At 42.1% G+C, this 26883-nt stretch overlaps 1 protein-coding gene across 2 annotated transcripts in view; it reads left to right on the forward strand.

Annotated features, from left to right (window-relative positions):
- Positions 1 to 26883, forward strand: part of PDE6A (phosphodiesterase 6A, cGMP-specific, rod, alpha) — a 66922-nt gene that overhangs the window by 25201 nt on the left and 14838 nt on the right. For both annotated transcript variants that reach the window (XM_008565911.1, XM_008565913.1), the window contains 11 exons: positions 5611 to 5677; positions 8809 to 8856; positions 11511 to 11660; positions 12298 to 12441; positions 14299 to 14364; positions 14569 to 14715; positions 15646 to 15753; positions 18038 to 18147; positions 21512 to 21599; positions 21795 to 21895; positions 22294 to 22401. In XM_008565911.1, coding sequence (XP_008564133.1) covers positions 5611 to 5677; positions 8809 to 8856; positions 11511 to 11660; positions 12298 to 12441; positions 14299 to 14364; positions 14569 to 14715; positions 15646 to 15753; positions 18038 to 18147; positions 21512 to 21599; positions 21795 to 21895; positions 22294 to 22401 — 1137 coding nt within the window. The remainder of the gene's footprint in view (positions 1 to 5610; positions 5678 to 8808; positions 8857 to 11510; positions 11661 to 12297; positions 12442 to 14298; positions 14365 to 14568; positions 14716 to 15645; positions 15754 to 18037; positions 18148 to 21511; positions 21600 to 21794; positions 21896 to 22293; positions 22402 to 26883) is intronic.

A 26883-nucleotide genomic window follows, 5' to 3' on the forward strand; every position in this document is an offset into this window, starting at 1 on the left:
AAAAAAAAAAAAAAAAAAAAAAAAAAAAAAAAAAAAAAAAAAAGAAAGAAAGTGAGCCAAGATGCCAAGTACCATTCAAGCTTTATTAAAGAAAGAAATCTGCCAGGCTGTGCTCAAAATGGAGGACAGCCCGGGACTGCCCTGAAAATGGGGGACAGCACCAGGTGTGGGGGTGGTAGAGCTTATATAGTGCACCATGGGCGGGTCGATACCATCAAGAAGGGTCATTATGCTAATGTGGATGGGGGTGGAGAGCAGTTGCCTTTTTATTTATTTGAATCTTCTCCATGTACCAAGAACCACACCCGCAGTTCTGTCTAGAGACATGCCTCTCTTTCTCAACGTAATTGCAGACTCCTTGAGGCTTCCATCAGGCTCTGTGGGAGAGCCACACCCTTGGTCTCAGTCCCCTGAGGTATTTTGTCCAATTGAAGGGATTTACCATATGCCCCTTAATCCTCAAACAGCAGGTGTGATGGGCTATGCTGAGTCAACCCTGGTCACCAAACCAAATTGTAACAATCCCCTGTCACTCAGATAAACAAGTCCCCAGCTGCATCTTTTACTGGTTGAGGATGAGAAGTTGGCTCAAGTTCCTCAGTTTCTTGGTTCTCTCTGTTCCCTTTCATTCTGCTTGCGTAAGAACTGATTCTCTGATTCTTTTCTAAGCTCATCTCTTCTTTTTTTTTTCTTGTCAAATGAATACTCTTCAACCATTCTGTTTTCTAATTGCTTTTTTAGAGCTACAAGTTTATTAAACTCATTGTCTATCTTTCGGATGATCACAGGTCACAGTTTTCCCCAATGTTTTGTCACTGCTTGTCAAGCATCCCATCCTACTAGCCTCTAACAACACATGCCTTCTACCCAGCCCTTAACCTGTGTCACCTATTTTAGATTTTATGTTTTTTGGGGGTTTTTTTTGTGGCTAGTCAGTAGTCCAAACCTATTTTAGGTTTTTTGTTATGGCAGCACACTGTTTCAGATACAATTTTTTATACCAGCCAGGATAGGCTAGGCTATGCTATGATAGCAAGACCTCAAGACCTTAGTGTAAAAGCAAAGATTTATTTTACCATCCCACTACCTGTCCATTGCCAGCTGGTCAGCTGGTAGGTATGGTTCGGGGTATAATGTGTGGATTTCAGTCAGGCAGCGACCAAGGCTGATAAAGCAGCCACCATTCTGAACCTTGCAATGGATTGACTAACCTTGCCCAAGAGAAGAGACAGCATGGCAAACAAACACACTGGCTCTTAAATGTCCATCTGGAGGTGACACATATTTTTCTACTCACATTTTGGTAGCCAAAGTTAGTCAGATGGCCACACTTTACTTCATGTGGATGGGGACTACACCCAGAAGGATGGACAGCCAGAATGTTTATAAACATCCCTAATGGCTGCCACAGTGTGTGCATCCAAACTAACAGAGGGGAAAACTGAATAATAAATAAATAAACCAAAGGAAGACAAAATAAACATTTAGAAAGAACATAGAGCAGGTAGGAAAAATAAAAAGTACACAATTTAAGAAGGTATTTAAATCCAAATATATCCATCATTTCTTTAAATATAAATCAGTTAAATGGCAAAGATTGCCAGGTTGGATAAGAAGGAAATCTATCACCTTTCATTGATTCTGAAAAGCAATTTTCTACTTTGTGACATTTCTGAGGTAGAATCAATAATATTGTACAACTACTGTTAGCCACACAGCAGTCATGATGTAGTTGTCGTCACCTGCCTGAATGTGAACTTGGTCATAACAACTGTCAAGACAGAATTACAACAAATTTAGCTTCAAAGTCTCAGTTGGCTTTACTGCAATTCTAGAATCAGGCAACGATTCATTCCATAAAATAGAATAAGTGTGCCAATGAGCTGAGCAGAGAGGGTTAGTTTTATAGACAGAAAGTGCTGAGGAAAGCAGAAGCAAATGAAAATATTACGTATTAAAACCTGTGTGATGAAGTACAATTGTGCTCAAGGTGAAATTACAGGTGTCACCTTCAAATTAAGGTAATTCAAGGAGGGTTTATTTACGAAGAGACGTGTTATAAAGGTGTGGGTGGAGTGAAGGTAACCATAAAAAAATGTGCTAGTTAGTGGTGGAGCTGTTAACCATTTCTGGCCCTGAAGGGCTGTTTCCAGAACCTGGAAGGAGAAAGAGTCATGTAGAGCAAACCACCTTGAGACAAGCATTGACCTTCACTCAACATAACCAGCTCAAAGTGACCACACCAGGGAGGCCCCAGGGAAATAAATAACCTGACTTCACCATTTTACCTCTTTCCAGTTTTTGGCCAGGTCTCCCCAGTGGCCAAACTCAACCAGAAGCCAGAGGGCCAGGAAGCCTGTTGATATAGCCCACACAGTTTGGTTTCCTGGGAGGAACCAGTTGGAGAGTAGATCTGGGAGCGGGCAGACCAAAGCTATTCATCACATTATCTCAAGACATTAGACAAACAAGCAGAAAAATAAACTCAAAAGAAAGTCTAGAATGGAAGAAATAAAGATAAGCCCAGAAATTAATGAAATAGAAAATGATAGGTTGATTCTTCGAATTGATTAATAAAATCAAAAATCTCTGGCAAAACTGAACAAGAAAAATAGAAAAAAAAAATCAAATAATAAGTCTCAGGAATGAAAAGGGAGTGCATTACTACAATGACACAGACATAAAGAAGATAATGAAAGGACATTATGTCAAAAAACTTTACATTTAGATGAAATAGGCAAATTCCTAGAAAAATAAAATCTATAAAATACAAAACAAGAAGAAATATGAAACCAAAATAGTCTCATAACAATAAAATAAATCAGAATCTTCCCAAAAAGACACTCCAGGCCCAGATTTCTTCATAGGTGAGTTCTGCTTAATATTTAAGGAAGAAATAATAAAAATCTCATACAAATTATTCTATGAGACTAGAAAAAGAAGTGGCTGGTATAAGCTTTATGCCAAAACCCAACAGAAAGGAAAATCTAGACCAAGTTCACTTGTGAGCATAGGTGCAAATATCCTAAATAAAATTTTAGCAAATAACGACTAACAATATGAACAGAATTATATATTATTACCCAGTTGGGTTTATTCCAAGAACGCAAGCTTGGTTTAACATTTAAAAAAATCAACCATAATAATTTGCCACATTAAGAGAAATATGACATGATTATCTCCATAGAGAACTTTCTTAATCTTCTAAAGAGAATTTTTAAAAAAATATACAACAAATAACATATTTAGTGGTGAAATGTTAAAAGCTTTCTCAATGAGATCAGGAACAAGACACAGACGACTGCTATCACCGCTTCTAGCAACCTTGTACTAAAAGTCCTGACCAGAGTAGTGAGGTGAGAAAAAGAAATAAAAGGTATAAAGATTGGAAAGGAAAATATAATAATAGTGTTATCCTTTGTAGATGATAAGACTGTGAATGTAGAAAATTAAAAAGAATCTATGGATAAAATATTAGAATTAATAAGAGAGTTTAACAAGGTAGCTCACGGGGTTATAATCAAATGTGAGCTCAGGCTGCAGTCATGTCAAGGCTCAACTGGAACTGGAGATTTGCTTCCCATATAGCTCACTGACAGGGCTAGCGAGTTGCTGCTGGCTGTTGGCAGGAGACCTCAGTTCCTCTTTACACAGTCCTCCACAAAGGGCTACTTGAGTTACCTCATGGCATGTGACTGACTGCCCCAGAACAAGCAGGTGAAAGCTGCAATGCCTTTCATGATCTAGACTCACAAATAGCACACTCACCTCCACCATATTCTGTTGATCACAGAGGCCAGCCTTGATTCATTGTTTGAGGGAAATATGCAAAGCCATAAATACAAGGAGGTGAGAATCCCCAAGGGCCATCTAAGGAAGCTGGTTACTATAAAGAGTGAAAAGGCAAGTCATGGTGTGAGAAAAGATATTTGTAACACAGACAACTGACAAAGGGCTCATATCAAGAATATAAAAAGAAGGGGCTGGCCAGTTAGCTCAGTTGGTTAGAGCGTGGTGCTGATCCAGGGATGGATCACTGTGCTGGCCAGCTGCCAGTTAAAAAAAAAACAAAAACAAAACGAATATATAAAGGAAAAAAAGAAAAAAGAAAGAGGAACAAACAAAAATGAATATGTAAAGAGCTCCTACAAATCAATAAAAAATAAACTGTAAATAAATGTGTAAAAGACACAAAGAGGAAATTCACAAAAAAAGCTATCCAAATGATAAATACATTTATGGAAGGCACTCCATTTCACAAATTTTGTAGAGAAAAGCAAAAAAAAAAAAAAAAAAAAAAAAAAAAAAAAAGAAAGAAAATTATGGTTAGTTACCAGTAGACCCCACCTGAAGGTCTATAATTTAAAAGTCTGAAAATATTAAATGTTGACAGAGATGTGGATCAGAGGAAACTCTAATGCATCACTGATGGGAGTGTAAATTGGTGCAAATCACTTTAGAAAACAGTTTGACCTTATTTAGTAAAGTTGGAGATATGCATATCTTATGACGCACTATTTCTAATCCTCGGAATATACTATGTAGAGTTGAGAGAACATATGCCCCAGAGTGTTCATAGCAGCACTATTTATATTAGCTCCAAACTGGAGGAGGGGGAGGGGAAATGTCTATCAACAGTTGAACGGATAAATTATGTTGCAGTAATACAAGAGAAAACTATAACTCGATGAAATGAATGAATTACAGCAACATGAAAAAGAAGTCAGACAAAGGGCTGGCCGGTTAGCTCAGTTGGTTAGAGCGTGGTGCTGATAATACCCAGGCCCAGGGTTTGATCCTTGTACCAGCCAGCTGCCAAAAAAAAAAAAAAAAAAAAAAAATCAGACAAAATAATATACATTGTATGTTTCCATCTAAATGAAGTTGAAAAATAGGCAAAATTAAACTAGAGGGTACAGGAAAGCATACTTGGTGGTCAAGTTCTACAGAAAAGCAAGAAGATAATTATCATGTCAGAATAACGGTTACCTTTAGGGTTACGGAGAAGGTTGCAATCGGGAGGGGAAGGTCAGGGGCTTCCAAGGTGCTGACGATACTGTTCTTGAGGTGCATGTGGTTTCATGGATGTTCATTTTCTAACGATTGGTTGGTGAAATTCTTAATGCATTTTTCTGTGTGTATTTTTCTCACAATTAACAAGCAAAAGTAGTAATACCAAATGTTGTAATATTGTGAGAGACAAATAAAAATGTAAAGCACTCAGCTTAGTGTTTAGCACATGGTGGGAGCTCACCACAGATGAGGTTTTCCACTCTCTACATAGTATTGAGCTACTAACTTTATGAGGGAAGTGATGGTATCTGTTTTTGCTGAGCAGCCAATAACAACCTGTGGAGAGAACGTTGTCTCTTTTCTTGGAGAGTCAAACTTGGCAGGCAATCAGTAAGAGGTTATATTCATTACCCTTTTTTCCCTGTCTGAATTGGGACATTAAGATGGTTGCCAACATTTTGGGTTTGGCTAGGTGTACTGAATGTAAGTGGGTGCTGGGAGCCACCAGAGAGTAGGGAGAGGGCAAAGACCCAGACTCATGTTTTCAGTCCGACAGTCCCTGCCTTGGGAATCACCATTTGTCCCTGGTCTTTACAGGAATCCACCTCCTGACCACTGGGCTTTAGTAAGTGGTCTCCCTGCTTATGTTGCTCAAAATGGCCTGGTAAGTAATACAACTTTGAAGGGGAAGAGTTTTGAATCATGTGGAAGAAAGGATTTCAGATCGAGAGTGGAAAAAATGATGGGAAGTGTGGTTCTCTAAAACCCCAATTCTCTCATTTCTCAGTCCACTTGACAGTTGGTCTAAAGAGATGAACAGAGAATTGATGTTTGAGGGAATATGAAATACACAGAGAAACAATCCTTAGGTGGAAAGGTGCACAGTCTCACTAGCAACTAAGATACTTACTTACGTGTGTAAAGGACAAAATCATGTCTGGCTGGTCTACTAGGCTCCCCAGAGACTAAGTCCCAACCTCTTAGAGCAAGGACTTTATTGCCATTCCCAACCTCCCGTCCCTGTCGCATTTCCAACTATGTCTTATACAGCAGAGTTTAAATGCTCTATCCTACCATACCTACCCATTCAAGGTCAAGAGTGGAGCAATGACATCCCCTGTGCCTGAGAGCAGCGCCATGTCTACTAGCTGCACATCACCCCCATATTTGAGCTGGTCACCCCCATATGCTTTCGCAAGTGCACACTGCACAATGCTGTCTGTATTTATTGTTTTCTATGTGCCAGGCACTGTGATTGGCTCTGGAGATACTAAGATAGATGAAGCTCATAATCAAATGAGGAGATGTCTTTATTAACAGATACATATAATACAATGTGATAAGGTCATGATAGAGATGTATGTGGTATATTCTGGGAATACAGAGTAGAGGTTGTCAAAACTAGGCTTCATTTCCTAGAGTGTGTTGGTCTGAGTTGAGTTTTAAAATAAATAGGTCTTAGGCAGGCAGTGGCAGGAAAGGAGATTCCAGGTGGAGGGAATGATGTGGGCATAGAGGTTAGGAGCAGCAGGCTGTGTGCAGTGTAGTGTTGCTGGAGTATTGGGTTTGGGACAGGAAGATGGCAAGAGATGAGGCTTGAGAGAGAGGGGCCAGATCACAAGAGGCCTTGGATACCAAATCAAGGTTGTGGGGATTTAATCTACCCGTGATGCACTTTTAAGCAGGAGATAGGCATAGTCAATTTTCATTTTAGAAAGGTAACTCTGGTAGCTTCAAGGAAAATGAATCTGAAGGGCTAGGACTGGAGGCAGAGTGACCAGTGCATTATTCTGGTAAGAGATGATGAGAATCCTAACAAAAGCAGGGGCAGGAAAGAATACTATCATTATCACTAACAGCCACTGACTGCTTAAAATGGATCAGGCACTAAATAAATGTACTCATTTAATAGAGACGAGGTGGAGAGGAGATAAGGGGTCAAATCTAACACGAGAGGGTAAAACTGTGATATTGTGTGTGTGTGTGTGTGCGTGTGTGCGTGTGTGTGTGATTTGTGATTGATTGTAAGCACAGAGGGAGGAAGAGAGAAGAGTCAAAGCTAAGTTCATGCTCCTAGACTGGACCGACAGTTCTGCCATCACGTTTGGCTGTAAGATGATGAGGTCCATTGTAGAGAAGGTGAGATCAACACTTTTTTAGGAGCAAATGTCCAGCAGGTAGATGTAGAGACGATTCTGATGCTGCGGAGAGAGAGGAGGGATGGAGATGGAGATCTGGAAGATATCAAGACCAGATGAGTCTGGAGAAAGTCACCCAGGGAGAGTGAGAGGGGCTGTGGACACAGAGCGGGTGGAGAAAGAGCAGTGTGTGAAGAAACATAGAGGGGTTAGAGGTGTTTGAAGACCCAGGAGAGGGAAGTGTCACAGAAACCAAGAAAGCAGAATGTGTCAGCAGAGAGAGAAACCCACTGGGATTGACAATTAAGAGGACATTGGTGGCCCCGATGAAAGCTGATTTGTTGGTGAGATAGAGGCAGAAACCAGCATGTGGTCTGCTGAGGTAATGAGAAGGTAGAGAATGCAAGAGAAAAGAGGAGGGGGCCAGGTCAGGTGAAGAAAGGATTTTATTGTCAAGGATGGGAGAGACTCAAGCATGCTCACAAGCTCAGGGGAAAGAGCCCTTGGAAAGGTTGGAGATCAGAAGAGAATGATTGCAATTGTGGAGGTGGCCCAAGGAGGTGCCAGAGGGTAGTGCCATGAGTGGGCAGTCCTTGGACAGAAGCAGGGAGCTCACCCTCTGAGACCACATGCAATTCACCCCTGAGTTGACAGGCAGGATTGCCACAAGCCCATGTGGTACCTTTTTGAGATCTAGAAGAAGATACCCCTTCTCAATAGATGACTAGACAAAGGTCGGGGCATGGCTCTGCAAGCAGAGCACAGGCTGGACCTCAGCTCCCAGTCACCCTTCAGCCAGGGGCCTTTGTGCAGTTGACACACTACACAACTGTACAGAGTGGCCCCATTGGCAGGGCTCTGGAAGGCTCATATAAGTGCCATCTGGTCTCTTCCATGGTAGAGTAAACTGGTTCAATATAGCAAACTAGCAGTGTAGAAGCACAGCTACAATACCTTTCATTTCTTGTTCTACTTTTGGGGTTTATACCCCCTGAAAAACCTCTTTCTGCCTAAACAAACCAAACAGAACCCAAATGTAGTTGAGTCAAAGATGTTTATAGTAGCATTATTTATATTAATTTTTTTTTTCCTTTTTGTCTTTTTTCGTGACCGGTAACGGGATTGCAACCCTCAGTGTCACGCCCATACCGCGACTGGCAACGGGATCGCAACCCTTGGTGTCGCGCCCGCACCGCGCTCAACCAGTGAGCGGACCGGTCTCTATATGGGATCTGAACCCTCGGCGGGAGCGCCACCACGCTCCTAAGTGCCACACTCTACCAAGTGCGCCACTGGGCCGGCCCTATTTATATTAATTTTTAAAAATCCTGGACACAACACAAAAACTCAGCAAAAGGGGAACAACAAAATGGGACACCGTACAGCTATTAATAATGACAAATTGTGGCCTCCACTTTTTCAAAGCCTAGAAATGATCCAGAGTGGAGCAAATAGTAAGAAGTAGTATTTATAAGGAGAATTTTCTATCCAGTAGCCTCAGTTAATAATACAAAACCATCTGGAGCATGTCTACCTGATGAAAAGAATGTGAATGCCGTGGGCAAGGACATGGTGTTTCTGGAAGCAGCTTGCAGCGCTTTGCTGGGTGCTCTACCAGGTCTAATCACAACCCATTATCCCACTTCACATCTTTTAGATTTGCAACATCATGAATGCGCCTGCGGAGGACTTTTTTGCATTTCAGGTAGGTCATTTTTTATTTACTTTCTTAGTCATATGACTTTTTTTCTCTGAGAAAAGCATTAGATTACATTAGAATTCACATACGCTACTGGGAAGCAGTCTCAACAAAATGAAAATATGAGTGGAGAAAAGTCATGTGCCAGTGGAAGTGGGGAGGGAGTTAATTGGGTGGGTGATAAGGTCCCATTCGGTTTTAACATTCACACCCTTTGCTTTCTGGCGTCAGGACCTTTGCTTATGCAGTTCCCTCCACAACCATCATCTCCTGCCCAAATCCCCCTTCAGCATCCTCCTGCCCTTCAATGACAACCTCAAATGCTACCACTTCTATGAAGTTTATTTTGATTCCCCTGGATGAATATCATTGCTCTCTCCATGGAATTTTCATGGAATATTGTTTAGTATTCTATTTGATTTTGTTTGCTTGTCTTTTTTTTTTTGGCAAATATTTATGAAGGACATCCTCTGTGCCAGGCATTGGCACAATGCTGCACTGGCTACACTGGTGGTCCAGACAGGTGTCTTTGTCTCCATGGAGCTCTTTATCGTTTGGGGAGAGAGATACAAAGTGGTGGTAAGGAGAAGGGCAGGGGTACAGAGGAGATCTCTCAGGGGGGCCTGACAATCTGGGAGGAATCAAGGAACGTGTCCCTGAGAAAATTATGTGTGAGCATTAAAGAGAGTGGAGGAGACTGCAGGAAGGAGATGGCTTACTGGAAGGAACTAGAGTAGGCCAACAAATCTGAGAGAGAGACTGAGGAAGAAAGTGGCAGGAGAAGATCCTAGAGAGGTAGACAGAGACCAGATCATGCAGGGCCTGGAAGGTCATTCCAAGGGGTTTGTCTCTGTTACTATATTTCCCTTACTTCATCTTTTATTATCCTTCCTTCTGTTTTAGATTGATTTCTCTCAGTAAAATATTGGCTTCCTTTGGTCAAGGGTTGCATTGTACTTTCTCAACATCCTCATCGCTCGGTGCTCTGTCAATATTTGCTGGCTTTAGCATGCCAGCTGTAAGAAAAACAAATCCATTAGCAATCAGGAAACAAGAAGAAAATGAAAATGACTCTTAGGAAAATCAGTGGATTATTTTTTTACTCCTTCAAAAACATTATGAAAAAGCTTAGAGAGAATATTCTTCCCCAGTTAAAATTGCTCTGCATGTGTTATGATTTTGACCACATCAATATGACAAGCCCAAAGAGTCACTGAGAGTTGCTAACCTGAACATAACCACAACAGACCTTGGTCTTTACCCATGTCATTCAATTGATTGCAGTTTAACCACATTAGGAAAGCAAATTTGATCTTGCTTTTAGATTCTACTCTTCCTCCTCCAACTCATCCTCCACAGTGTAGCCTGAGTGATTTTTTTAAAACATAGGTTGAATCAAGTAACTGCCTTGCTTAAAAATCTTTAATGGCATCCCACTTCACTTTCAATAAAATCTGTTACCTGGGCTGGCCAGTTAGCTCACTCAGTTAGAGAGCATGGTGTTGATAACGCCAAGGTCAAGGGTTCGATCCCTGTACTGGCCAGCTGCTAAAAAAATAAAATAAAATAAAAAATTTTAAAAAGTAAATAAAGTAAAATGTCTCCTCATCATGACCTTCAGAGAGGAGAGATTTCCCCAAGGTTAGGTAGGGAGCTGAGGGAAAGGCAAGTCCTGAGCTTAATACAGCCCTGTGCTCTTTGGGCTATATTCTGCACCAGGTACTGAGACAGATCTGTGTTATTTAAATAATAACAATGATCGTCTCACCACCTTAAGAATCTTGGAACTTCAGAACTGGAAGACTCCCCTACTCCAGGAAGCCTTCCTTTACTTCCTTCTCTCCTCTGACTCTCACAGTACCATAAAGATAACTCTCTTAGAGAACTTCCCACACTGCAGTGTAATTGCCGGTTTACCTTACAGATTATGAGCAACCTGAGGACAAGATCTGAGCCTTATTTTCCTCAGTTTCCCTAGATTGTGGCTCAGTTTCTTGCACATTGTAAGTGTTTGATGAACCAATGGAAAAGAGTCTGAAAATTAGTCTAGTTATCCTTATTTTATAAATAATAAAAGTGAGGCCCAGACAGATGGACAGTGACTCACAGAAGGCATCTTGTGATTGACGGAGAACCTCATTTCTTCAGTGAGGTACATAATCTTTCCCATCTATAGATGACAAAACTGAGGCCCAAGAAGATAAAATGACATGCCAAAAGTAATGTCAAGAGGCAAAACATGCAGGTTAAATCTAGTTTAATTTAAAGATATAAATGGTTAATTAAAAACTACAAGAATCAATAGCATTGCCTTTTAAGCCAGTCTCTTGTGGTTAGTTCCTATATCTATTAGGGAAATACTACTTCTCAGGGGTGTTTCTGCACACCATTATATCCCCAGCATGTAACACACCACCTGGTACATAACGGCCCTGACGTCCCTGGGATGAAAACAATATGGCTACCTGGCCTAAGGAATTCCAACCAGATGGGTCACTTGCTCATGGCGTTTGCCAGTGACTAAAACCATGAAAAATCCAACAAGCTCTATCCTCTTGTCGCCTCTCTCAGCCAGTCTGGGTCACGACAGCATGCAATCCGTCACAGCTGCCTCTGCAGTCTGGGACCTGCAGAGACCTGATCTGGCCCTTCTCTTGTAGAAAGAACCTCTGGATGAGTCTGGATGGATGATTAAAAATGTCCTTTCTATGCCGATTGTGAACAAGAAGGAAGAAATTGTTGGGGTGGCCACATTTTACAATCGTAAAGACGGGAAGCCCTTTGATGAAATGGATGAGACCCTGATGGAGGTATGGCTTGCTAGGACATCTTTTGCTGCTGGGATCAGTGTCTACATGCTGCCAAGCTTTGATCTTAGAGCTGCATGGTGGGGCCCTGGGGTGTTGCTGCCCTATCACCTGGAGGGGTGGGAAGCTCACCTTGTGTGTGAAATCCTGACTCAGCCTCAACAACCAATTTCTTTGCTCTTGCTTTGCACTGTCACGTGTGGTCAGAGAAATCCACATTCCCTTTTTAATTTTATTTAATCAATAAACTACTTTTTAGAACAGTATTAGGTTCACAGCAAAATTGAGCAGAAAATACAGGGAGTTTCTGTATACCCCATCCCCACATATGCAAAACACATTACCTTTTTGTGAAGTTATTACGCATAAGAATGACACTTCATGTATGTTAGTGGTTTATTTAAAGTGTGTTCAAATCTATTATTTTATCTTCTTTTTTTGATTTATAAGAAAATGAAATTTATTGCTTACATTATTATTTTATCTTATCCTCATAACAGCTCTATAAGGTGGGTAGAATGCAGTTTACAAAACCTGTTTATAGCTGAAAAATGGAGGCCTAGAGAGCTTTGCCCTAAGATACAAAGTGAGGATCAAACCTGGGTGTTCTGTCTCTGATGCTTCCTTTCTTTCTTTTCAGTCTTTGACTCAATTTCTGGGCTGGTCTGTCTTAAATCCTGACACCTATGAGTCAATGAACAAACTTGAAAATAGGAAGGATATTTTCCAGGACATAGTAAAATACCACGTGAAGTGTGACAACGATGAAATTCAGAAAATCCTGGTGCGTAATGTTCTTTACTTGTTTCTACTCTAGGAGACACTGCGAGTTAGCAATATGGCCAGACTGAGGCAGATTGAGCTTCATGAGGGTATAGTCTGGTTGTGGGTTTGCACACTGTTGTATTTCTCCTGCCTAGCACAAGAATGCTGCAGCCCTCAAAGCTGAATGAACGAACGAATGGATGGATGAATAGATGGATAGATGACTGGAAGGATGGATGGATTAGTGCCAGAGAGTGGTACATAAGGACTGCTCTGTGTGGCCCGGGGACAGCTATCCCTTATAGGGTCACCTCAGTCTTGGGGCCAGATCCTGGCTCTAGAAACTATTTTTCACTGTGCTCAGGGCTGACTTGGTACTGGAGACAGGTTCAACCAACCGTAGTCCCTGCTCTGAGAGGAAGCTTTATCTGACAGACCAATGAACAATGATCAGTTTCTCAGAGCCTCCCTTCTGTGGGGTCAGCTCACTCAGGAGATTCAGTCAGACTTCAGAAGAGTTTGGTGAGCAAAGTAGTTCAGAGGGAGTAGGCCACCCTGACATAGTTTCATCACTTTACAGTTTATAAGGCAAATTCACACTTATTATCTTGTTTGATTTACAAGTATTACCCCAGTAAGGTGGGCAGGGTAAGGATTTCTATCTTCATTGCAGAGATGAAGAAATTGAGGCCCAGAAGGGGGATGTAACTTGTCCCCAAATCACCCAGCTTGTGAATAGGTCTCACTCATCCTTTCTCAGGATAATGAGCAAATTCTTTACCACTCTTATGAATGGGCTGCCTCAGGAGGTGGTGAGCACCCCTTCATGAGAGCTGTTCTAGCAGAGGCTGGATTGTTATGTATCAGGGATGTTATAAAGGAAAATCCGACCTGGGGTGCAAAATTCGACTAGATGTTTTCATAGACATGTGAGAATCAGTGATTTATTATTCCTGGGGTTTTGGTCTTAAAGATACCAGGATTTTAGAAGTAAATCAAGTTAGCCAAATGGCATTGGATCTGATGCCCCGCGGAGCTTGGCTTGCAGGCCTCAGGACTTAAAACAACATGGGCCAATGTTTTTAGAGGACATTTCTTAATCTGGGAAGATACCATAATAAATTGGGATCATTTCATCCCAATAACTATTAAATTCAGAGGAGATGTTTATTCAGTTTGGATGAATTGCCTCATAGTTTCTTGACTTAGTCTATATTTTCAGCCAAATGATATATATTTGGACCCTATAGAGGCACACCTTCAGTGAACCAGTTAAGAGTTAACAGATTTTGCTCTGGGCCGAGAAATCAGAAATTAGTAACTGGGTCTGGGTTCCCCAATCCTCTAGCTCATAGGGAAATAGGCCCAGAGAGGGAAAAAACTTTCCTCGAGCCTCACAGTAAGTGAGAGGAAGAACCAAGACCTCTTTACTCCCAGTCAGTAATAAGAACAATAAAAATATCAGTAACAATATTATTTTTAGTGCTATGTGCCAAGCACCGTGCTAAGTGTTTTACATGCATTATTTAGTCGTACATATGCTATTTAAAAATAACTTTGCACAATTGAATTTTAATTCACCAGTTAAGTACTTGTATTGTCCTCATTTTACAGATGAGGAAATTGAGGATCAGAGGCATTAAATAACACTGCCAGTACATGGCAGAGTTTGAATTTGGAGCAGGTCTCCATGGCTCCAAAGCTCATGATTTTGAATTCATTGGATGTTGAATGGCAGCCTCTCTGAGCAGGTGGTTCTCTTTTAAGGACTTTGGAGGAAGGAGAAAAATGAGAATGGAAAAATGGAGGCATGTTTAGGCATGTAGTAACCTTTTTTTCTTCTTCTTCTTCTTCCTGTTATTTTGGGCCCTGGTAGAAAACCAGAGAGGTGTATGGGAAGGAACCATGGGAATGTGAGGAAGAGGAGCTGTCTGACATCCTGGTGAGCTGATCTGGAGCAACACTGGCCCTGATGCAGAACAAGTGCAGGGTGCTCCTAAGCATGTGTGGGTGTCTTTCTGCAAAGCAAGCTCCCCACCGCTCTGCTCTGATCCTCCCAGCAGACCTGGGATGGGGATAGGGCTGGGGTGGGGGGACCCAGGAACACTTCGTATCACCTAATCACTTGACTCCGTTCCTTACACAGCAAGCAGAGCTGCCAGATACAGAGAAATATGAAATTAACAAATTCCACTTTAGTGACTTGCCCTTAACAGAACTGGAGCTGGTGAAATGTGGGATACAGATGTATTATGAGCTCAAAGTGGTGGATAAATTTCACATTCCACAAGAGGTGAGGTCAAAACAAACATCTTTGATTTCCCTTTTTCTTTCTTTCGTTTTGTCTTTTTTTAAAAAACTCAATCTGTAAACTACCTTAAAAAGAGTGTGCCCTCAGTGTTTAGGATTTAAAGTGTTAGTCATGTTGCAACATGAGTCATCTATTGGAAAAGAGACACACTGTTCCTCTGAAATGTGCTGTTTTGGGTATATTGGCTTCTTGCTGTGGGTTCTGAGGCACTGAGTTCTGAAACCATGAATAGATGTGCTGCAAAAAAAAAAAAAAAAAGTCCTATAATCAAGCAAGGGCAGGAAATGTGGGATGAACCAATTCAGAGCTCTTTCCCTGCAGGATTCCTTACTAAGGTGCGCTGTGAATCTAGGGGGATGGGGGATGGGCAGAGAAAGTGGGGCTGGGGGTATATAGTGCACAGAATTTCCCAAATATAAGTGTTTGATTAAAGCAAATTCTCTCTCTCTCTCTCTCTCTCTCTCACACACACACACACACATACACACACGTGCATGCATACACTCCCAGCTCTAATGAATCAGAAACTGTGTTTAACAAGGCTGCCAAGTGTTTCTGATGCACACTCAAGTTTGAGAACCACTGGATTAAAGAACCCTTTTGTTGTCCTCCTTAGTAAAGCCCCTGTTGGCTTCTCCCAGGACACTGACTCTCCAGGGAACAGTTTAGGAAGTAATGAAGAAGCTCTGTCGGAGGAATGACCCATACCTACCTTGTTTCTTAACAACAGCATCCATTTTCACAGTATTTAGCCTTTTGCAAAGTTTATTCACAGCATTATTGCACCTATTGTTATTAGTTTTCGCCTATTCTGGTCCAATGATGGGGTTGGAGGACCTCCGGCCTCAGAAGGGAGGGCCCTGGGTGCCTGGTCGGGCGCATGCTGCCTCACTGATGTTCATGTATTCACAGGCCCTGGTTCGGTTCATGTACTCCCTGAGTAAGGGCTACCGCAAGATCACCTACCACAACTGGCGGCATGGCTTCAACGTGGGGCAGACCATGTTCTCTTTGCTGGTGGTATGTGGCTGGGGGATGGCGCTGGACAGCATGGGTGGCAAGGCAGTCAGGGCTGCCTTGGTTGTGGACTCATGCCACATTGGACGACCTCATGCACAGTGCACTTGGCAGCAACAGAGTTGTTGTTCTTTCTCTGTATATTGCCTTTTAAGAATTATGCAGAAGTAGTGCATGCTTAGCTTAAAAGAATTCCAAGAGTAGAGAAGCATATAACAAAAAGTGACAGAAAGCTGCAGTCTACTCCCAACCCCAGTCTGGTTATTTGGAGGTAACTGTGTCACAACTTCTTCCAAATTTTCTTCTTGGAGCTGTTAAAAGAAAAACTTCAAACAAATTAGGTTTAGCAGGGTTTATTTGAACAAAAAAAATGATTCATGAATCTGGCAGCAGTCTGAACCAGGAAATGTTCAGAGAGCTCCACCCAGCAACGTGGGCAGGCAGAAGAAGGAAGTGACATACAGAAATAGGACAGAAGAAGGGAGTGATATACAGGAATAGCCTGATTGGTTACAGCTCATCCTTTGCCCTATTTGGGCATGCACGAGAAGTTTGCAGCCTGTGTTTGGCTAAAAGCTTGGCTGCTATGATTGGCCAAGAGTTGGTTACTTGTTACAAGAGTATACTCTAAGTTAGCTTGCGGTTTGTTTGGACAATAAGTTAGGTTACAGTTCATTACATATGGAGGCCGCTTTATACCAAATTTAATCTAATTTAACAGCATGGACACATATTTGTATGCACAAACTCGTATAGAAACACACAGACATATATAGTTTATTTAGTTCATAACCAATGGAATGACATTATTATGTAATATGCTTTTTTCACTTGAAAACATATAAATATATCAATCTCATTCTTCCATAATATATACGTACATGTAACATTTACTATTTTAACCATTTTTAGATGTACAATTCAGGGCAAAGAGTACATTCACAATGTTGTGCAACCATTACCACTATCCAACTGTAGAAGTCTTTCATCATCTCAAACAGAAACTCCATACCCATTAAACAATAACTCCACACTCCCTGCATCACCCAGCCTCTGGTAACCACTATTTTATTTCCTTCCTGTTTCTATGATTTTGACCATTCTTTTTTTTTTTTTTTTTAAAGATGACCAGTAAGGGGATCTTAACCCTTGACTTGGTGCTGTCAGCACCACGCTCTCCCAAGTGAGCTAACTGGCCATCCCTATATAGGGATCTGAACCTGTGGCCTTGGTGTTATCAGCACCGCACTCTCCCAAGTGAGCTACGGGCCAGCCCTATGATTTTGACCATTCTAAGTACCTAATATGAGTGGAATCACACAATATTTGTCCTTTTGTGTCTGGCTTGTTTCACTTAACATAATGTTTTCAAAGTCTATCTACGGTACAATTTTGTGGCTATGTAATATTCTGTTGTGTAAATATACCGTAATTTCTTTACTCAGCCCCCTGTTGGACGTGGAGATTGTTTTCAATATTTCACTATTACAAACAGTGCTACATATTTGTGTCAGTATATTTGGCTCAGAGGGTTCAGAGCCCTTTATATTTCATTTAAGTGTTTCCCTGTTCAGATCATGATGCAGATCTCTCCCCTTGTTCAATCTCCTTATATTTGTTCCTTTCCTTGTGGCTGGAATGGTCAGGCAAGAGTAGGTGCTAGGGCCTGGAAGCAGGAATTTTGGCCAGGCCACCACAGAAGGTAACAAGGACACCACTTAGATTTGATTTATTTTTTATGGTCACAGAGTTAGCATCAGCTCTCCAGAGCTCTTCCCCACCCTTTACTTTAATACACATCATAAACAAGGAGTTAAGTATTTGAAGGAGTCCCACGGATAGGTTCCTTTGCTCTGTGCTTAAACTGGTAGTCTAGGTTTGGCAGATTTGCTTTACCAGTCTGACCATGTTCAAAAACTCTCTAAATCCTAAAACCTGACAGCTGCAAGTTTCTCAAAAATTATCTAGTCCAACATGCTCCATCCCCAGTGTGCAGATTGGGATACTGAGGCCTAGCGGGGGATGAAACCCGCTAAGGTCACTCAGAAATAGGGTGATCAACTGTCCCCATTTGCCTGAGACTGTCCCAGATCTAGCACTGGAAGTCCCACATCCCAGAAAACTCCTGAGACCCAGGCAAACCTCTGGTCAGCCTATGAGCCAGGGATAGAGCCAAGATCAGAACCACATTTCCAAGCTCCAGGCCTTTCCCTCACACCTGCTCTTTCAGCCCTGCTTCCAGCCCCCACAAAAAAGGAGTGACTTGTACCTCTGATTGTCCTTGCAGACAGGAAAGCTGAAGCGATACTTCACGGACCTAGAGGCCTTGGCCATGGTCACTGCCGCCTTCTGCCATGACATTGACCACAGAGGCACCAACAACCTCTACCAGATGAAGTAAGTCAGCTCTTTTTTTTTTTTTTGTGACCGGTAAGGGGATTGCAACCCTTGGCTTGGTGTCATCCGCACTGCGCTCAGCCAGTGAGTGCACCGGCCATCCCTATATAGGATCCAAACCCACGGCGGGAGCGCTGCTACGCTCCCAAGCACCGCACTCTCCCGAGTGCACCACGGGGCTGGCCCAAGTAAGTCAGCTCTTGCCTGCCCCCCTCCCTCCTCCCAGTCCCCCAGATTTATTACCCAGGCCTGCATGACCCCCAGGCAGACTCTTGGGCCAGAGGGGATGTCCTACTGTCCACAGCTTCTCATCTCTTCCGCCCTTGGGATCTGGGTCCATTCCATATCCACAGAATAATGACCCCCCTGAAAGGTGTTCACATCCCACACCCTGGACCCTGGGAATATGTTGCCTGACTTTTTTTTTCTCCTGTTTTAAGTCAAGTTTTATTCTAAAATCACCTAATTACATCTTTCCTTCTGTATTTGTTTGCCTGGTGCAAAATTTTATTCATTACATGTTATGTTAAATAGAATGATTAGTTCATGTTTGCAGATCAATTAAATGCAATTATTTTATCTAGTTCAGTAGTAATGGTGCTGAATTTTGTTTTTTACCTTTCTGTACATAATGCTGAACACCCATAAGAGACCTGGGGAAAAAAAAGAATCAAAAACGCAGATGTTTTAAAATATCCAGATGTATCGTGTCAAGTAAACAAAACATCAAGGTTTTTTACTACTTTTTTTCCATTTTCATCCAGATGTTTGATGTCATATAGACCAGTCTTAATCTATTCAGTCACTACCACAATGTTCTTTAATATCATTTGCCAATATTTGCACCTCTTCATAAAATTATCTCTAAAATTCTTATTAAATCCATTCATGGGGAAAACACAGGACATTTTCTTTGGAAACAAAAATATAATGCCCCAATGGACTCATAACATAAGAACACCATCCAGAATGGTACCCAAGTCTTTATGTTGAAAAACATATCGTTATGTGCATTTTTATTTTTCTTTATTTATCTATTTAAATCTTTATTGAATCAAAATTGATTATACATATTTTGGGGGTTGAACATTGAGATATGTTGATCAAATCAATATTCCTAGCATATATATTGTTACGAATCGTAATTATTCTTTATGCCCCTTGTCCAATCTCTCCCCATCCCCTCTCCCTCCCTCCTCCCCCCTCTAATTACCCTAGATTTCTTCTCTCCTTCTGAAAGAGTAATGGTTACTCTGATTTGTTCCCTAGATGATCTCTCCAATGCTGAGAGATGTGATCAGGTCCCCCAATATTATCATAGAGCAGATGCTTCTTCTGTCTCTGTGAAATGGGCTTTGTGGAGAGAAACATCCTCTTCTTGTCTTTATCTCTGCTGGTGACTCTCCTTGTGTCAATGCACTCCAGTGGCTGGCAGACCATCTGCATGGTGGTTGTGGTATCTATCTGCTTTCGTGGCAGCCATGGTTATGGTGGTGGCTATGGTGGGCCACCCACATGGAGGTGATGTTTTTGGCATGCTCCTTGGTGCTGTGGTGGTGGTGCTGGTGGTGCGCCTGCTTGTGGGAGGAGGATGGTGGGCCACCCACATGGAGGTGATGTTTTTGGCATGCTCCTTGGTGCTGGTGATGTGCCTGGTTGTGGGGAGTGTCTGGTCCCCAGATCCATACCTTGGGTTCCCAGGTAGGCCCCAAGGTGCTGATGCAGTGTGCCAGGTTGTGGGAGGGGGTCCAGTCCCCTTCTCCATGGCCCAAGTCCCTGGGCAGGCCCCGAGGCACTGGCATGGTGTGCCTGGTTGAAGGAGGGTGGTGTGGTCCCCTTCTCCATGCCTCGGGTCACTGGGTGGGCCATGAGGCACTGGCCTGGTGTGCCTGGTTGTGGGAGAGAGGTCTGGTCCCCTTCTCCATACCTTGGAACCCTGGGAGGGTCCTGAGGTGCTGGCGTGGTGAGCCGGGTTGTGGAAGAGAGGTCCGGTCCCCTTATCCATGCCTCGGTCCCGGGGCGGGCCCTTGCGTGACATTTAACAGGAATTTTGCAGATGTGATTAAGTTAATGATCTTGAGATATAGGGATTATCTGGTGGGCCCCATGTAGTCTGAAGTGTCCTTACACGAGGGAGGCAGGAGGTCAGAGAGGAGAGAAGATGCTACCCTGCTATTTTAGAAGGTGGAGGAAGGGGCTACAGGCAAGGAACCGCGTGTGTCCTCTAGAAGATAGAAAAAGCAAGGAAGCAGATTCTCCCCCAGAGCCTCCAAAAGGAAAGCAGCCCTATAGACCCATTTTAGACTTCTGAACTCCAGAGCTGTAAGATGATACATTTTTATTGTTTTAATCCATTAAGTTTGTGGCAGTTTGTTACAGCAGCAATAGGAAACATGCATTAAACTAATTCACTCTCCTCCTTCCCTGTCCCACCTGCTGAACTAATTTGAACCAAGATATTAGTGACCAATAGTGGTTCATTCATTCACCTTGTATTCATAATGCTCCTAATATGGTGTGGTAGGTTCTATGCTAGGCAAGGGAGATGGCATGGTGAGCATAACACACACAATCCCTGTCCTCACAGAGGTTATGTTCCAGAGAGCCTCTGAAACGGTCCTTCAAGCATGGTCTTGTTAGATTCTCATGACCACCCTGTGGCTCAGCAGAGCAGGGTCTAGTGTTATCCCCATGTTACAAACAAGGAAGCCGAGGCTCTGCCCAGGGCTCACAGCTGATAGGTCATTAACAAGCACTAGAATTCATGCTTCTCTGAGTCTTTTCAATACTTTCATGCTGCTCTGAGGCTTGAGATTGTGTTTACATTTTACATTGTGAAAATCTGAGTACTGAGCATAGCGCTTGGCAAATTTCAAGTGCATGACAAATATTTATTGAATGAATAAATGAATAAACATGCTGCTTGTGGAAATTCAGTGGCTTCCCCTAAGACTCAGGTATGGAGGATTGGGGACTGGGTGATCTTCAAAGCATGGCCCAGTGCCAATGTCCCTGGATAGCTACAGGAATCCATAAATCCCTAGAATTGCATGTGGCATTGCATGTGTTTGTGCCTTTTTGGGGGGAAGATCCATAACATTCAATAGATTCTCTAAAGAGTCCATGACCCAAAAGAGGCTCAGAATCACTTGCAGAGAAAGCTAAAAGCTGAGAGTCAGGAGACTTGAAGTTTAGTCCTAATTTTCCATTTTCTCCGTGTGACCTTATGCTAGTTTCTCCTTATTCCTGGACTTCAGTCTCTCTGCCTGCAGACTTAGGAGGTGGCAGGAGTCGATAATATCTTCAACCTCCATCTCAGCGATTCTATATTGATATTCTTTCTCTCTCTCTCTTCCTCATTCAGATCCCAGAACCCACTGGCCAAGCTCCATGGGTCCTCCATCTTGGAAAGACACCACCTGGAGTTTGGCAAAACATTGCTCAGAGATGAGGTAGGATGAGGGCCCTCTGCCCTGGCTTGGGGGCCTGCACCAGAGGCCCCATCTCACTGGAAGCCTGAGTGTGCCCAGGCAGCATTCTTCCCATTGGCCTGGGCTGCCTCTGCTGTCATCTGGGTGGCCATTGGTAGCTGGGTGACTTTACTGCCAGCATCACTTCTCTCATCTCTCATCCTGTTTTTTCTTTAGAGCCTGAATATTTTTCAAAACCTCAATCGCCGACAGCATGAGCATGCAATCCACATGATGGACATCGCCATCATTGCCACAGACCTCGCTCTGTATTTCAAGTTAGTATTTCTTTTCATTTTAGTAATAACAAAGATTATAATAATAACAAACACCATAGTTCCAATTGATTTAGTATGTACTATGTGCCAGGCACAACACCAGTGCTATGGACACACTGACTCTCACTATATCCCTGTGAGTTAGATGTTATTACCCCCATTGTATAGATGAGAAAACTGAGACCCAAGGTGAGAGATCTGCTAAGACCAGGTAACAAATAAGTGGAAGAGTCTGGGTTAGAACCTAGCTCTTCACTCCCAGGCCTTGATCCTTTAGCCTTGTTTTATTAATAATGTTGATTTAATAAACCTCCATCTGAAACGGCCAATGTTAGAAGCCCAGGTGTTGCCATGTGCTCTAAGTCTTGTTCCCTTTAACAAACTAGTGTGTTTTGTAGGAAGAGGACAATGTTTCAAAAGATCGTGGATCAGTCTAAGACGTATGAAACTGAACAAGAGTGGACGCAGTACATGATGCTGGAGCAGACACGGAAGGAAATCGTTATGTGAGTTGAGACGGGTTAAACCCTGATCCTCTCAAACCCAGGGTCGGGAGGTGAGATGCTACACGGACAGCTCTTGCTGCCCTCAACAGAGCCCCAGGATGCTTTCCATTGTGGAGGCCTGACGTATGAAAAAAAATGGAGTTATGCCAAAACTGAATTGCACAAGTTATGATGTATGTTTAATCTTAATTTTAGCACTAAAAATATAATATATTATTGTTTTATTTCTCTGTACACAAAAAGTATAATATTTGAAGTATTTCAGACATAAAATCTAGGATTTGAGTGGTAAGGTTATATAATTTTCAAGTTATTGATACAACAGTTATGGTTTGAGTGATAGCTATGGTTCACTCAAAATATATAGGCTTAATTTTTTTAAGTGTTTCTTTACATATTACAATATCCTGTGATATAGCTGTGCTCTTCACAAATTAGTTATATGATTTATATGAAATTCAGAGTGCATGCATTATTGGCATGAGTCTGGTAAAGGGACTCAACTTTAAGTTGTCTGATGACTGTCTTTCTTCAGTTCTCTCAGTGTGCTTCCATGACTCACCTCAATTGATGATGGATGAGAAGTGTAAATGTGAGATCTTTTGTCAATATGTGGCCCAAGCCAAATGGTCCCCTGGCTCCTCTGTGATGGGTCCTGGGTATAGAAGGGGATGGTCAGAAAGGGTCTCAAGGGGAGATAAGGCCTACCTAGCCTAATTCTCAAGGAAGCATTGGGGTGTTTATCCCCAGATACTTCTGCGAAAAAGAGGCTTAAGTTACAGGCATCGCAAATCCCTGCAACAGAGAAGAGGCTGCTGGGACAGGCTCAGGGAAGGGCTGGCAAGTGGCAAGTTGCCCCTCCTTCAGCCCTGCAGTTGTCTAACCATGCCTCCGCAGAGGTCCCCTGGTCCTTGGGAGTAGTGGACCTGCTTGCACTGAACAAGGGGCACCCTCAGCCTGTGGCTGCTCCCAGGCTGACCAGGATCTACCTCAATGGACATTGTAAAATGGCACAGCAAAAGAACTGAATAGGTGGAAAAATCACTCTGCTCTTGGATAGAGGGACTTGATATCAGAAAGTTGTCTATTCTCCCTACTTAATTATTCATTTAGGTTGATTCCAAGAAAAATACGTACTTTATTTTTGGGGAAATTAGGAAGCTGATTCCAAAATTCTTATGAGAAATAAGTATGCAAGAATAGCCAGAAAGCTCTGAAATAGAAGAGCAATAATAGAAACCAGCAGGACTAAAGTCAGGTCAGTCCTAGGCTTGAGTCAGTGATGCAGACTCAATGTCAGGTCAATGGGACAGACTTGAAGGACTATGCATGTGCTAAAAGTGAATTTCATACCAGTGGAGAAAGGTCTATGTTTATAAATGGTGTTTAGATAATGGGGTGGCCACAAAGATCCCCATTTCACTCCTTATACCAAAATAAATTTCAAATGAATCAAACATTTTAAAATAATGAGGGAAAAAGCATGGGAAAATTAAAAAGAACAATTTTAGAGTGAGCTTTCTAAGAGTGACATGAAATTCATGTCATAAAAATGGGCAGATAAATTTGACTGAATAAAAATTAAGGACTTCTGCACAACACACACAAAAATTGCACAGCCAAAGTCAGAATGCAAGTGATAAGCTGGCGAAAAATATTTGTAAACTTCTGACTGAAAAAGAGCTAATTTCCTCAGTAAATAAAGTGTTGATGCAATTTAAGAAGACTAAAACAACAGAAGAAAGGGCAAAAAGCATGAACAGACATTTTCCAGAAAAAGAATTACAGTAGGATGTAAACATATGAAAAGATGATGATGTTATTCATGTGGAAGTTTTCAGAATCAAGATGGAGTTTCTACGTTTAAAAAAAAACAAAAACAAACAAACAAAAAAAAAAACCCTAAAACAAAGAAACCTGACAAGTAGAGCCAGGAAAGGCCATGAAGGGTTGGGGAATGTCTCATGCATGAATGCCTGATAACAAGAACTATCACAAAGGAATGCAAAACCACAACCTTGCACAAAGGCCATCACAACCTTACACAAAAGATACTTCTGCAAGGACATCTGCCCAGCACTGCCTGTCCAACCTTGGACTGGCATCACCCTTATTATTGATCCTTGTAGCCAAGGATAATTATTCCAAAACAATTATGTAATCCTCCATCATTTTTCCTTTAAAACTCTTTGTCTTCCTTTACCTCCCTGAATACACACATAGCTTACTATGGCACGCATATTCCCATTGCAATGTCCTATTCCTGATTAAACTCATTATTCTTTTCAAGAGCCTCTCTCTGTTTATTATTTAAGTTGACACTCATATTAAAAGAAATGCAACATAAAACTACAGAAAGATATAATTTTTTCACCCAAGGATGAAAACATTTGATAATACACCGTTAGGCAGAAGTAAAGGAAACAGGCAACCTCATTCACCATGGTGGGAGTGTGAACAGGTAAGCCTTTATGGAGGGCAATTTAGCAACAACCATCAAAACTGTTAATGCCCATACTCTGACTCAGCTATGCCACTTCCAGGATTTCCCATCCAGATATTCTCTCATGTGTACACCAAAGAGTACGTACGGAGTTATTCGTTGCAGCATTATTTGTAATACAATTTAAATACTCATCGGCGGGTGACCAGGTTAAATAAATTGTAATACTTTTATACAGTGAAATGTCAGACAGACTTTACAACAAAATGATAACTTGGAAAAGATATTATGTTGAATTAATTTTTATTAGGGAAACAAAACAAAAACAAAAGAAACCACCACCAACAACAAAACAAACAAGAAGAAGAGGAAGAGGAAGAAAATAAAAATAAAAAAGCCAGGGGTGGGACCTCAATTATTGTAAAAGTCAAGGTTGTCTTAAGCAGGCATCTTCAGACTGAGGCACACCTGCCCCCCCCTAGGAACTCTGTCCTTCCAAGACCTAAATGGGCATGGATAGCTTTATATGAATCAATGTTCTCTTTCTTGATATTGATCTCCCTGAGAAATCAGAAGCATGGCAGGTGAGGCATTCTCTCACTTATCCTAGCCCTTTATAAAATAAAGGCAAACTCCACTCTTTCTTGAATCTCCCTACAGTGCAGAGTCCTTGCTGCAAAAACTTCTGGGCCACCAAACAGAGAAATTATTTGAAATACTGTTGTTCTCAAAGCCCCTTTTAAGCAAGGCCTTATATACCCATGGAAGAGCTTCAGGCCTTCCCTGTCTTACATATTCTGGAGTTTCATTTGTTTTTTGTGGCTGGCCAGTAAGGAGATCTGAATCCTGACCTTCCTGTCTTACGTATTCTGATAAAAACACACGTGTTATTCTGTACTCTGAGAGCACTTCTGACTCTGGATGTGCAGTTCTCTTTCTGACAGTTCTGATTCTCTATGGTCATTAGTTGGGTGCCTACAATCCAGTTCAATTCTGACTCCATCCACCTGCTGTTAGTGTTATAGAGGCTGGGTGGGAGCACTCAGCTCCTGGATGAGGCTTGCCAAATCTTGTCACTCAGCCCAATCCAGCTGCCTGCCCCGAATAAAAAACACTGGCTTGGCTTGCCAAAATCTGTTACCCCAGTGCATTCAACTCTTGGCTGAGGCTCCCCAAGATCAGTTACCAAACCCATGTCTGGCTGCCTGCCTCCCAACAAAAATAAACCACTCAAATGTCAAATGTTGGTGACAATGGAAGTCAGCTTCTATACATGAATACCAGTGACCTGAGGAGAGATGTTAGGTTAACCCATCTGTCCAGTAAACCCGAGGGAGAATGGCCAGACTGAAGCCATCTCAAAGACTCAGGTTTCCTGAGGGGTTTTTATAGAGGGGACTGAGAGAATGGAACATGGGAAATGAAAAGCAGGAGGGAAGGGCACATGAGCTGTGGAGGTTTCGTGCAAGGAAGCAGGTGCCATGTCTCACCAGGCTCCATCTGGCCCATCCTTGCTGTTATCTCAGGGTCCTGATTTGTGGTGGAATCAGCACAGCTTTATTGATGTCTTCCTTGGTTTCTCAGAGTCTGGATGGTCCGTGTCTTTTGGCAAGTTTGAAGCTCCAGTTGGCTGGAAAACAACTTTACATTTATGTAAATAATGTCATATTGCCCCATAACCAAGATTCAAAATATCAAATAACCATGGGAAAAGAGAGAGCTCAAAGAAATGCATGCCAAGAAAAAACTGTCCTGTTAAAATCTTTTAGAGCCCATGAAGTTTTAGGTCCCAATGTGGCTTCAGTCCTGCTCACTGTAACATTAGTAGCATCAGATCCCACAAATTAAGGGCCGATTCCCACAAGACTGCCCCCATTTCTGGTGCCAGTAGGAAGTCTGATAAACTGGCTATAAATTGGGGGTTCCCATGACCCCACCCTTTTGCATCAATAATTTGCTAGAATGGCTCACAGAACTCAAGGGAACACTTTACTTATATTTACCAATTTATTATAAAGCATATTATAAAGGATACAGAT

This window comes from Galeopterus variegatus, unplaced genomic scaffold (genome assembly GCF_000696425.1).
Source record: "Galeopterus variegatus unplaced genomic scaffold, G_variegatus-3.0.2 Scaffold212, whole genome shotgun sequence".
NCBI classification, from domain to species: domain Eukaryota; kingdom Metazoa; phylum Chordata; class Mammalia; order Dermoptera; family Cynocephalidae; genus Galeopterus; species Galeopterus variegatus.